Source organism: Festucalex cinctus, chromosome 12 (genome assembly GCF_051991245.1).
Source record: "Festucalex cinctus isolate MCC-2025b chromosome 12, RoL_Fcin_1.0, whole genome shotgun sequence".
Classification (NCBI taxonomy): domain Eukaryota; kingdom Metazoa; phylum Chordata; class Actinopteri; order Syngnathiformes; family Syngnathidae; genus Festucalex; species Festucalex cinctus.
The window spans coordinates 26,213,935-26,227,996 of NC_135422.1; the positions used below are offsets into that span (position 1 = coordinate 26,213,935).

The 14,062-nt window shown below is 42.5% G+C and overlaps 2 protein-coding genes across 2 annotated transcripts in view; both read right to left on the reverse strand.

Moving 5' to 3' along the window:
• Positions 1-14,062, reverse strand: part of dicer1 (dicer 1, ribonuclease type III) — a 419,383-nt gene that overhangs the window by 104,648 nt on the left and 300,673 nt on the right. The gene's annotated exons all lie outside the window — the stretch shown is intronic.
• LOC144032302 (uncharacterized) lies at positions 11,249-12,643 on the reverse strand. The gene is made up of 5 exons (XM_077540078.1): positions 12,073-12,643; positions 11,896-11,942; positions 11,749-11,799; positions 11,647-11,680; positions 11,249-11,571 (listed from the first exon to the last, which is right to left on the reverse strand). Exons 1-5 carry the CDS (start codon positions 12,197-12,199, stop codon positions 11,276-11,278), a joined length of 555 nt encoding a protein of 184 aa, XP_077396204.1. The 5' UTR covers positions 12,200-12,643; the 3' UTR covers positions 11,249-11,275.

Here is a 14,062-nt window from a genome sequence, read left to right on the forward strand (position 1 = left end):
AATTTACGCCTACACTGTTACATTATTTGAACATTGTGAGGAACAGCAATGCCACTGACACAAATAACAAAACATTCACAGGACTGCAACAATTCAGGAAATGTATAATATCCAAATATTATTCCACTATTAGAGGTGACTGGGGGATCAATAGTTGAATATGGTGAAAGTTTTCACTTGCTACCACCATAAGTGATATTCTAGTCTAAGTCTTTTTTTTTTTTTTTTTTTTTAAGAAAAAGCCTTATATTTAGATATTGTAACTTGATTAACCTTTCCAAATATTATCTTTATCATTGATAACCTGATAGTTATACAAGTACAATAAGGCAGTATCGGCTATTTGCAACAATCAATGCACCTGCTACACAGTTAACAATAAATGAGATACTTCACCAGTCTTTAACTATCATGAAATCTCTGCAGCTCAGCAATATTGTTGTTTTTGACCAGGTATTGTATGCAAAAGCTGTTGAAATCACTTGGAAACACCGGGAGCCATTCAAGAGCATCATGTTAAGGATGGGAGTCTTTCATACCGCCTTTGCCTTTATGGCAACAAATGGAAAAAGGTTTGCAGATGCTGGTGTATGAGACCTTTGCATAGAAGCAGGAGTGATAGCTGAAGGTTCAATCTCAGGGGTTATTGTTTGTCACAAGTATAATCGCGCAGTAAGGCTCCACAAAGTGCTGAGGCTTTCTTGAGATTAGCATGGGAAAGGCTTCCATCCTTGGTTAGAAGAGAATCATCAGGAACATATAATTCACTTGGAAGCAACACTGCAAGAAGTCAACAACTTGTGTGAAAAAGTATCACAGAAAAGATTTGAGAAAACCCTTGAACATGGTTCAAGTCAGCGTATTCTGACACAATTCAATGAATACCTCACATACCTCAGAAAAGACAACGGTACCCTGTCGCCTTCTGGATGTCTTATGTGGACATGGTTGAGATTCTTCTTTGTCTTATTTGAGCATCACGAGAGGGAAATTAGGTGATGCATCCTGCATCAATTAGAGCCATTATTAAACTGAACTTTGCCAGATATTTGACATGCTACTTTGCGCAAATGTCTTGCCTTGAGATCGATCACCCCTATGTTCATGCACACTTTTTAAAGGGTGCCTTTTCAGTCTAGCTTGGTGGAAATAATCCTTTTGGAAAGATTCCAGTAGACCAGACAATTGAGGAGACATGTAAAGGCCATGTAAACATGGACACCCAAACTGCAGGAGGAACTAAGGGTTTCAGCCTGAAAATGGAGCAGTCACAAGATACTATCTCACCTCAGAAAACAGAAGTCAGTAGAAGTCAGTATGAGACAACTCAGAAACATGACAAGGAACACATCCACAGGGTGTGTCAGTCATCATGAGCTATACAATTAAGAAAGATAGAGCAGATGTGAACACCTTTGTAGAACTTGTGGAAACAGGCTGGATAAACCCTCTAGGTCTCCATCAGTCTGATGTTATCAGTCTTTCCACAGGAATTGCTGTGTCACCAGACATTGCCTGTGATCTGCTGCAAGCTTATCAGACTGGAGAGAAAGCATATCAGAAGTTCAAAAGTGAACATTTAGAGAAAGAGTCATCAGAAACAAAGTTTCATGACAGAATGAAAAAACAGAACCTAAAGACATTTTCTAGTCCCACAAAAACACAGCAAGGAGCTGGTCTTGAAAGCAGATAGAAATCTCTTTGGGCAAATGATCATCGTTTCACAAAGTAGAGGTGTTCACATTAGAGATGTCCTTGCTCATCCACTTGGTCCACTGCCCTGGTCACTTTCAAATGCAGATGGTTCAGTCAGAAAGACCACCAAAGCTGCACTCGCCAGAGAGAGAAATCAGCAATAGCTGTTGAATATATTGGAAATAACTCTGCTTGCATCATCGATGGAATGAGCATTATTCAGAGACTGAAAGGTGATGGCAAAACTTTTCAAGAGATTGCCGGTTCTATGCTGAACATGGCACTGCATGAAGGAGGAAAGAGCATGTGAATAGATGTGGTCTTTGATGTATACAGAAATATATCAATCAAGAATGCGGAGAGATGCATCGTCTTTCAGCAAGTAGCACTCAATGGAAAAACATTGCCCCAGGACACAAGGTTGCACAGCGGAGAAAACTTAATCTAAACAGAAATAATCTAGACAGCAAAACGGCCTTGACTAGGTTCATTGGAAAATCGTGGAAGAACTGAAGTCTTCCCATGAAGAAGCGGATACCCGCATGCTCGTACATGCCAATCATTCCAGCAAAAATGGCTATAAAACTACAGTGATTGCAAGTGAGGATACAGATGTAATGATCCTTTGTCTAGGACACTGTAAGAAAATCAACTCCACTATGTATCTGAAATGTGGGACTCAGAATAGAACAAAATACATCAACATGAACAGCCTTGCTGAGCACCATGGAGCTGACCTATGTGATGCTCTTGTAAGTATGCATGCATTTCAGGTTGTGACAGTGTAAGTGCTTTTGCAGGGTGAGGAAAACTCAATGCTCTTAAACTTGTCCAAGGAAACAGGACATTTCAAGAGTCCTTCAAATCCCTGGGAACATCCTGGGATGCATCAGAGGAATTTGCCTGCAGGATGGATGCACCATCATCTAACATATGTGATGTCGATGATCTTCGTTACCTGCCATTCTGCACAAAAAGGGGTGAGGTGGAATCCAGCCTACTTCCACCCTGCAGGGATTGCTTACAGCTGCATATACAGCGAGCCAACTACCAAGCAGCAGTTTGGAGGCACAGCCTGGAAATTCAGCCATACATATCAGAGCCAAACGGGCATGGGTGGAAAACCGATGATAATGGTAGGCTATGTTTCTAATTTGTAAATTATAATAAAGTGTTAAGCTTTAAAAATAGCAAATAGATAAATAGCTAGGATATTTGTAGCTTTCATCTTCATTTGTTACAGGTATGCTGTTAATAGACTGGATTCGAGGACCCCCAGCACCGATGGCTGTTCTGGATCTTATGGCCTGCAAGTGTGGACGGAGCTATAAGCTTCCAGACGGCTCCTGCCTTGCCAACAAACTAAAGTGCACAGAAATGTGCAAACTGCAAACCTGCACGAACCAGAGGGAAGAGGAGGAAGATGTAGAAGTTGCTATGACCATGGATGACTATGATGATGATGATGATGATGATTTTTATTAGGATGACAAAGAGAAATAAAAACACATTTTAATGCATTTGTGTGTTAAGGTGAGCTGTAACTTAGACATCTCTTGGGACAGTTTACTAAGTTGAAATTAAGTTCAAGTTAAGACTTTTATAAAATATCAAAGTAGAACTTGCCACTTTGGTGGATAGCAAGTGACAAATTTCGCCTGGGCCCACATTCAACTACAGGTCCACAGGCACCTTTAATGGTGAAGTAATAGTGTAATATAATGCATTTCCTGAATTGTTACAGTCTTGTGAGTGTTTTGGGTTTTGATACTTGTGTCAGTGTCATTACTACACCTCACAATGTTCAAATAAAGGTAGCAGTTTAGGCGTAAATTGTAGGAAAATAATTGTTGTTGACACTTTGAAGAGTCCGTGCGTCCTCAATATTTGTTAGACAGGTTTAAAAATAGGTTCAAATGAAAGGTATGACTTCACCCTTTAAAATGCTACCAAACATACTTGTCTAAAAGATAGTTAAGCATCTGAAAATAAGCTTTAAATAGGATATGCACCAGCGCCAAGAATCCAATTTCTCGAATGGTGGGGATTAGAGTCATGTGCTGATTTCAGTGATAAAGCTACTACTTGGGATGGGTTATCATCCCAAAAAATCATCTATGGACATGTACCTTTTGAAATATTGTTTCTAGATTTTGCCACCCTGAGTGGTTCCAAATTTTGGTTTGGCCCATGGACTATATGACATTTTTGCTTATTTAATTGCATTACAGAAAATAATGGACTTCATCACAATATTCTAATTTTCGGAGACAGTCCTCTATATAAGCAATGTGTTGACGGGAAATCCTCTTACACAGGCAGTCAGATTTTGGACCTCAGTCCACACAAGGCGCACCTCACTATTAAGCGTACCGTTGCTTTTTGAGAAACTTATGACTTTAAAGTGTGCCTTATAGTCATGAAAATAAGGTATATGCAGTATTCACAGACTTTACCAAGCTTTTGACACTTTGTCAAGACAAGGGCTCTGCTGTGTCCTGAAGAAGTTTGGATGCACTGATAAAGTTGTCAGCCTGATAAGAGTATTGCACGATGGATGCAAGCGCAAGTAGTTCATGGGAAAGATTCCTCTAGTTTGCAGTGACAAATGGAGTCAAGCAAGGACGCGTCTTGCTCCCACACGATTCTCGAGATACCTGGCAGCAATGCTTAATGTAGCTTTTAAAAGCCTACATCTGTCGTGTACTGAGAGGTTTGGATCCTAAAGGCGCAGACTCGAATCAGATTTTATCTATTTATTCGAGAGGCAGAAACTCAGAAACGCTGTACACAGGAACAGGTGGACAATAATCCGGCAAAATACACACAATTCTCAGACTCTTATATAGACAGTCAATCAATCTCTTTGGTGTTTTTTTTTTTTTTTGCCTCGACAAGATGGCGTGTGCCGGTGTGTCTGGCGACTCTCTTGTCTTGGCTGTTTGTTGATGGCGCTGTGAGCTACAGCAGCCGTTTTTGTCTGTCTTCTTGTCATGTGGCGTTTCGTCTTTTGTGAGGACCCGATTTGGACTGGACTGTTCTCGGCGGGTCTCCGGTTCGAGTCCAGGCTCGGACCTTCCTGGGTGGAGTTTGCATGTTCTCCCCGTGCCCGCGTGGGTCTTCTCCGGGTACTCCGGTCTCCTCCCACATTCCAAAGACATGCATGGCAGGTTAATTGGGCGCTCTGAATTGTCCCTAGGTGTGCGTGTGAGTGTGGATGGTTGTTCGTCTCTGTGTGCCCTGCGATTGGTTGGCAACCAGTCCAGGGTGTCCCCCGCCTACTGCCCAGAGCCAGCTGAGATAGGCGCCAGCAGCCCCCGCGACCCTTGTGAGGAATAAGCGGTCAAGAAAATGGATGGATGGATGTTCTCGGCGGTTTGGCCGTGATATTCCTCGAGGGACGGTGTCGGTGCCCGTTCAGCGGCATGCCTGCATGAGCACGGTTTCTGTTGGGGGAGTGTAGGGGCCATCCGACTGCCCCACCGCGCACCTGCGGGCCGCTTGTGTTTTTTTGCCCCAGGAAACAGGCAGCATTTTTCACAACCCTTCTGCTCGGAAGAAAAGTCGGCGCCGCTGGACAGTCTACGCCGGTTAGCTAGGATGGATGGCGGTGGAGCTGAGGACGTGAACGTCGCCGCTGGGAGCGGTGGTGTACGCGGGTCGTGGAGGAGGAGGCGCTTGGAGGAGAGGCAGTTTGGATGGGACTGGAAAATTGGACCATTCTTCTTTGTGTGTATGGTGCTCATCGCGAACGCAGCAGCTGCTTGTTTATGAGCTAGCTTATAAGCAAACTTAGCTTGTAGCAAATGTGTGTGACGTCATGCATGCTGAGATCACGTCTCTGATCAACTACTGAAAGGAGGCTGATTCTGTCCTCTTTCATCTAAAAACTGCTTCAAACATCAAAGCGTATGTAGGGATGGAAGAATGTTGATTTGTTGTGATTGTATTGTATTGGTGTTAATGTTTAATGTTTGTTTTTTTGTCTTTCTGTAAAGCACTTTGTGACAGTTCAGGCTGTTTAAAAGCACTATATAAATAAACTTGAGTTGAGTTGAGTTGAGTAACGAAATTACATCACTGAACATTAATTGCAGCCGACTACGGCCGTAGATGTTACGTAGATTAGTGGCATCCATTGAGAGGATAATGTCCCAAATGACGGCAGACATGACGTGAAAAGAGAGACAAAACGAGCAAATAAGCACACTATACTTTAGTGCACTTCTCTACCAATGCCTAACATACTGAAGAGAACACGTTCGTGTAGTTAAACGGTGTTTGAGACACTTAATTAGTTACGGAGCGGACTTTAATGAGGTGCACAACGAGCTGTCAATCAAATTGACGTCGAAGCTTAAGGCACACACAACGGCAAAACAGTGCGACAAATAAACACAATATAAAGTAACTAAACGTCATTTTAGTGTACTGTCACTGTGGCATCTAACTGCATTATCGCTATACAACAAGTAGTGGACGTGACCCAGAATGCAATGTGTGCGTCACGAGAGATAAATATAATGACGTTACTCTACTCTTAACATGGAACTAGACAATATAATAATGACAACTGTTAATATTTGGAACCTTTCTAACAAACATTGTTTACTTAATTAAGTGAAAATGTGTGAGATTCCCTCCCCGAGTAGTTCTAGTAGCGAATTAGCTACTGGGTGTTAGCCTACATGCTAAGCTGAACACACCACTGTTAGCTAGCGGGGATTCAATGCAAGGCAATGCAACTTCATTCATATAGTGCATTTAATACACAACATATTTCAATGTATTTAGCTTATCATTGTGAAAAGTTCGGCGGAGTCTCTTCTCTTTTAACTTACCTTCGAAGCATGTGTTTCTCGTGTTATGTCCGTGGGTGCGTGTGTGACCGGCTACTGTGATACATGGCATTCACTACTGATTGGTTCTGGCTCTTGCACGGCTAACCAATCAGATGGTGTTATGGCCGTTAAGTTGTTGGAGTTGGACTCCATAACAGACAGAGCTGGGCTGGGCTGCATTCGAAGCAAAAAGAGTTTTAAATGGATCGCTTATATCGGCCGTCAGATTAATAATTAAGGCCGATGCCGATATATCGCCCCATCTCTACTTTAGACGCACCAATCTGACCTCGATGGACGATATCCTCATTGCGAAAAACCCAAGATGGCTAGGACACGTCCAGAGTAGTGTTGCATGGGTGCAGGTACCAGTTACCGTACCTTTTGGCGTCAAAAACGGCTCGGTATCATTTTTTTTATTTATTTTTTTTAGGCCTACTTAAAAAAAACAAATACGAGACAGCCTGCCAACTCTTCGTTTTTTAGGTACACACAAGTTATTTTGCCAGTTTTAATGCTGCTTTTGCTGATGTTTTAGATTTTTGTCGAGGTACCTTTTCAGTGTCGGTATCGAAGTATTTGATGCAGGTATAGTATCGAAGTCAAAATTTTGGTACTGTAACTACACTAGTCCAGAGGATGGATAATGATCGGCTCCCTTGTCAACCGCTATACTCACAACACAGTAATGGCAAGAGAAATCAAGGCAGACCTAGACTCAGATCCAAAGACGTTGGAAAAAAATTATGAAATGGAAGAAGATAGATGTCAATACTTGGAAGACAACCGCAGACAACAGAGCTGCGTGGAGAGCTGCCATACAATACAAGCCTAAACCATAAACATCTTAGTCGCATCGACAGACTGCAAAGAGTGTTATTTTAAGAGTAGTGCAAAGTTGTGCTCCCCACTTTCGCCCGTGTTCCTTTTCATCATAGGAGTATGTTTACGGAAAAATAACCCGAATGAACGACGTTTAGAGGTGTCGCAAAAAGTAAACTTTTGGCTTCAAAAGCGAAAAGTCTGTAAAATGACATGTTCCCCAAAACGTTCATATAAAGGCTTGTTTATCAAAGTTCCGTGCTGCACGTCAGGTTTCTCTCCTTTTTGGTGTTCAACAGCCACTCGGCTTTGTGTTGCCGAATGGAGGCGTGACATTACAGCCCATGCCAGGCTGCGTTGAATCTGTTGTGATCAACTTACTCATCGGCCGATTATGAGAAGAGTTAGTTCGTGTTTCATATCAGCACCCAGACAGCCTGAATGTGGTTCCAGAATTCCAGAATGGTTGGGAGCTCATCAACAAGACCCGCTCCTCGGCCGAGCAAGACGGCCTGTTCCCTGGTCCCCTCACCGAGATGTGCACGGAGGCCAGGAGCTTCTACCGGGAAGCCGTCAACCAGCACCAAGTCAGGGAGGACTACCGTGAGTTGCTGCAGCTCTCCCTCTCTGTCCTGAGCGGTGCATTGTACATTCTTCCCTTCCGTCATCGCGGTGCTATACATTATGCTCGGTGGATGTCCAAGGCCATCAACAGCATCCCGATGGTCCTCTTCCAGAAGCAGTTCTGCCTGACAGAACTGACGTGTTGTCGTCTTCGTGGTGGTCCTCTATGCGCGCTTCTGGCATGAGGCGCGTTGCCCAGGCACACTTCGGCCAACAACAGCCGCTTCCTGCAGCTCATTGACGTGTCCCCAATGAAGGAATCCAGGATGCCGCGAACAAGGCTTTTTGACGGCACCTTAAAGTAAAGTTAAAATAGCACTGAGTGATCGTCACCTAAGTTCGTTCTCCGCATTTGACCCATCCCCTTGAGGGAGCGGTGAGCAGCAGCAGGGGACGCGTTCGCGAATCATTTGGTGATCTAACTCCACAATTCCAACCCTTAATGCTGAGTGTCAAGCACGATAGACACTAGGCTACTGAGCTGTGGTTCCACTCGGACCAGCTCCTAACTCTTTGACGACTGAGTGTCTGTGTAAACCAAGGCCTGCATGGTGGCAAACCCCCTACTGCCGCAAAGTCGCTCAAGCGGTTGGAGGGCAGCACCATGCCCCCATCGAATCATCCGTCAGCTGCCGTTCAATGGGACTCTGCGATCTCCTTCTCCTCTCACTTAATGGCTAGGAAAAGGCGTGGGTGCCCTTCCTGCGGACGGAACCAACCCTGTCGGCAGCGAACCGGACTTACACTGCCTTCAAGGAAAAGGTGTGGACCCTTAATGTCCTCAACGACATGGCGGAGCGCGGGGTGGCTCTTATACAGGAGTACAGTGGACATCTCACCAAGAATGAGGAGGACCTGCATTGTCTGCTGCTTCTAGTTGCCAAACACCGCAAGTAGTTTACCATTGCCACGAAGGCCATCCTGAAAGCATTGACTTTGAGTTGATATTACAGCCTCCAAGGTCCGTTTTCTGTTCATCTGTGCCCTTCAGCCAGAGGCTGAGACTTGGGTAGAGGATGCTGGCCTTATACACAGTATTGGATACTGTAACCTACTGTAACTCCCATCAGCTGGAGAGTTGGGTAGAGAATGATGGTGCCTGATGGTGTTGAATGCTGTGATGACCTGACTAAGGATGGTGACAGTCAGCCAGCTCAGTTCCTTTTGTTCATTCTCACTGTTTTGTTTCAATATCTCTGTTCAGTTTTGTGTATTAGACCACGATTGTGTGAGAAATCTAACTTAGGTTTTTAATTTTGTACCCAGTTTCTCAGTTTTGATCGAGCCAGATGCGAATTTTCCGTTTAAATATTCTCCAAATTGGCTGATTTTTGGTGTACAAATATATATTATATATACAGTGCTGTTCAAAAGTTTGTGAGCCTCTTGAGCTCTTTCGTTTTGTCAATTGTTTGAACCTGATTTTGTTGTTCAATCTGAACCATTACATTTTATATGAAATGACACTGCTAGGTTTATCAATTTAATACGTTGTTCTTTTTTTCATCAATTGTGTAGTCAAAACTAATTTTAAAAACAGTTTTTGGTAAATTCATGTTGGTGCAAAAGTAAGTGAACCCTGAGCTGTATTGCTTAAAACAAGCAGTCAAGTAGGATCAAGTAGGACTAATTGGTAGCTAAAACTAATCACTGAAATGGACCAATAAAATGAGAGGTTTAAGGAAGAAATTGTGCCTCACTGATTGAAACAGAGACAAAACCACATCACTTTAGTCTTACCCAGGTGAACCCATACGGGTCAGTCATGCTGAGAGAAATCTCAGGGGACCTCAGGAAATGGGACACAGCACATCTGTCTATGGAAAGCTATAAAGTCATCTAAAAAAAATTGAGCATCATTCCACTGTGAAGCAAATGATTTGCAACTAGAGAACAGTGAAAAACTAGAGCTGCGAGCAGCTACTAAGGGCTCGCAGCCAGGGCCACTTTGGGGTACTTGCACGTTGGGGCATTGGCACGTCGGATACTTGCCACACTGGAAGCAGAATTTGTTTGAAAATGGCATAATAAACGTTTACATGCAATTTTTTTTTTGCCAGATGTGATGAGTGTGTAAAGCTCAATGGGTTTTGGTGAATGTTAAGATCTGAAAAAATCAGCGTCCTTTATTATTTTTAGGCAATGAGTTGCCCTATTTGGTATTTTTTGTAAAAGTATATATATAAACATTTCATCGTTCGTTGTACTCATTGCAAAATATTGCTTTTATTGTCCATAGAGGCTATCAAAAATAATTCAAACAAAATAAAAAGTACATATGTTTGGATAGGTCTGATGTCAGTGAACATTTTGAGTGGGGGAAAGTAAAAGAAAATTCATAAATGACTTCGTTATCACACTTACAATGAATTCACAAATGTCGTACAAAGTATCATATGTGGGGTTTTTTTGTTTTGTTTTTTGCCTTAAGGGCTAGGTGGCGCTTTATTTCTAAGTGAATGTTGTCATAGAGCTACCTTCAGGCTTTGACTATAAACATACATGTCAAGTTTGGGATTTTTTGGAGCATGTACCGGGGAGTTATTAAGCATATCCTTTTTCATTGCGAAGGAAATATGAAACACAAAATTTGATGGCCCGCCCTAATCATATAGTATTTCGAAAAGTCAAGATTTTTTTTCCCCTGTCGTTGGCTCAGGTCTTGAAATGGTCCAGGTCAAGCTTGAAGCAAATGAAATGAAACGTGTAGGATAAGTGGGCAAAAGTATGCTCCCTGTAAATGTGCAAAAAGCGGCAAAAAGAGGACATTCAGAAATTCGTAGCTCACTTCCTGTTCATTTTAGCATATGGGTCCAAGAGACTTTTTTTTTTTGTAGGTCTTGGGCCTCCTCATACACCTACAAAATTTCGTAGATCTTGCTTAACTCTTTGACTGCCAGCCATTTTCGGAAAAGGTAACCCCATACTGCCAGCTGATTTACAGAATTTTACCGATCTTTCAAGCTCCACAGAAAATGTTGTGTTAGGACTATGGAAACGCGGATACTACCAAATGAAAGATTGAAGTCTCATCTTTCATCTAAAAAAAGTTTGTTTCTACCTTATTCGGATCTTCAGTAATCAACAATAGAAAACAGCTTCGTTTCACCCAAATCCTCTATTTTCTTCCAAAATACGGAGAAATCAAGCTTTTTGTGAAACGATGTTATTTCATGCACTCTAGTGAATTTGGCACTTTTTTTTTTGCATGAGTGATTCTACAAACACCTTAACTTCTATAAAACACTACCCAACAATAAAAAATGTTTTTTGATTGCAAAATAACAGTTTATTTACATGCAACAGTAGCAATCAGAACAAACAATTTGGAAAACTCTTTGCAAACTATTTACACGTGCGCAACAGTTTTTGTCAGTCTGCTTCTGCATGGACTGATTTGCGTAGAGGTTGGTATGATGAACGATGTGCTGGAGAAGTTCATCCGTGATGAAGAGCTCCAGGATGTCAGCTGGCAGTTGGGAATTCAGCTCTGCTGCAGCATCGCTTGGTCCTGGTTTTGCAGCAAAGGGGAAGATGGTTGGCTGCCAGCCGAATTCATCAACCTCAAGCCAGCCAGAATCTTTGGGATCTGCAAATATACATTTCAATATCATATCATTTTAGAGCAGTGTGATGCAATGTGTGTGTGTGTGCATATGTTTACCTTTTTTTCTTGGGTGTATTGGTTGATGCACATTCTGTAAATTATAGAAGACATTTACCATCAAATATTTTATTAGTGCTGTGGAGAATCTTTTCTTTTTACCTTTGTTCTGCTCACTGTGAGAAGGGTCACTTTGGGCCCTATGAGGGGGAGCTGAAAGAAACATATACAATTACAATACTATCGAAAGACTTTCCTTTTATTGTTGCGGTGTATTGAAAACGTTTTTTTGTTTTGTTTTGTTTTGACCTTTCTTTGTCGTAGAACCAGCGGTCGGACGTTGCTGTGAGCACGATCTATAAAATATACATTCACGTTTGTATAGGTAATAGATGTTTTAGTGTATATCAGCACATTTACACACGCTGCTAGCAGATCGCCCGAAAAGTAATCTTACTAGCAATCTCTTAGCATGTTAGCGCTTACCTTCACGTTCTTTGGAAGACTGTCCAAGACTGTCTTGCATCGGACCCATAGTAGTCGTCATCGTCCGATGAAACGTCATCTGTGCAGACGTGCTCGGTTGTGCACCACTTTTCTCCGGTGTTAGCATCGCTAGCTGGTGGGGCCTTAGGACGTTATTAGCATCGCTAGCCGGTGGGGCCTTAGGACGTGGTCGAAACGGCCGCGTCACCGCTTCAACTATGACTTAACCCCGTCATCACTGTGCTCTTGAGCACTGGTCGATGCTTTTGAGCTTTGAAAATAAGGATCAAGCGTGAGCTGCTTGCCATCTGTAGCCTTTTTGACTGCCTGAGCCAAGTTAGCCATTCTCTCCCCCTCAACACTCTAGCTCAGCCTCTCTTCTTCTACTGTTGTCTCCTACCCCATCTTGTCCAAAAGACTCATCACAGCCATCTAGTGGCCAGGTATACTCATATAGTAACCCGATCGGCTTGATACTTGGAGCACAGCTGCCCAAGGCTTTCCTCCACCCGTTTCCATAAAAAAACATAGTAGACGTTAATTAACGTCTATGGCGGCCAATCCTAGGATTATACTGAACGTTTTTAAACGTTTATGGCGGTCAAAGAGTTAAACCTAAATTTACAATAAAATGTAAAAAAAATTCCCCCTAATTTTTTAATTTAAATTTAAATATAGCTTTGTTTTGTAGTTATTGATATAGTAAGTTCATAACAACTCAATAAAAAATAAATTTAAAAATTAAATATGTACATTACTGTAAAAAACAAACTCAAGTGTGACTGATTTGTGTTGGTGATTTTTCTGTCACTACAACATGTTGACAAATAGCGACCTTGCAAAACAAGCTCTGCAAGATACCAAGAGAGAGTTATCACCTCAGATAAGCCAGCAAGACTTAACGACATTAGATATGTTTGTTTTGTTTTTTGTTTTGTTTTATTAATTTTTTCCTTTTGGACACATTACAGCTTACATCGATCACATCACATCATTTGCAACATTGGCATCCGAAAGAAGGGCTGACGGGTAGAAGCCGAAGCTTATTCGAGACCCGTCCCTTTCGACCCATTACTATAACGCACCAGTCATATACATTATTTAGAATAGTCATTAATTTTTATCGTTATCCATCCCATATTATCCCAAACACTGCTCGCTCAATTCCTCTTGAATGTCCGTGTGTAGATTGCAGCTAGTCCCAGTCATTTGGAACTGGTGAATTGGTCCCCAGACGCCACCAGCAGGCCCATCCCGCCAGGAGAGCAGCCAAGGCAATTTCTTTTTTTTCTCGTTCACCAGTAGCGTCTTCGCTGACCTCAGATCAGCTTTCACACGTTGTGGTTTCCAGGAGAGTAGATCGGCTTGCATTCTGCCCATTGCTTTCAAGCAATATTGCCTCGATTCTAGTCAGCTCAGCCGTTGCAAGCTACTTGTAGTTCTTGACAGAGGACTCCTGAGTACTCCCAAGACCAGCTCACCCAGCAGGGCGGCCCATGCCAGCCGCATTCCAGGAGCCAGACCACCAACCTCATTTTGCGTATTGACAGCAGTTTCATTGTAGCCACAATACAGCCATATCATGTCGCCTTGACTGTTACAACAAATGTCCATACGGAATTAAAGCCAGATAATATTTAGATTCATACGGGAACAGCAATACATGTTATCAATGCAGGTGTATAAACAAGCGTTAGCCTGGCAATGTCAGCAGGTAATCATATACAACTCCAGTTTTGGGTAATTAATGATGTTGTGAGTTACTGTTGTTGGTGTCTCTCAAGCTCCGCCAATTCTTTCACTGTTTTCACGATTCGTGTTTGTTAGGGGTTCCAGTGGAACCGGAAGGCGGATCCCAAAAATGCAGAACACAGAGAGAACAATTGAACAATTTATTTGACAAGAACTGGAACAATAAGCGCTGGACGAAGCCAGGAGAAAAACAGTTAACAAAAGACGCTTGCAAAAGCTGCAAGGTGAGGAAGTAACA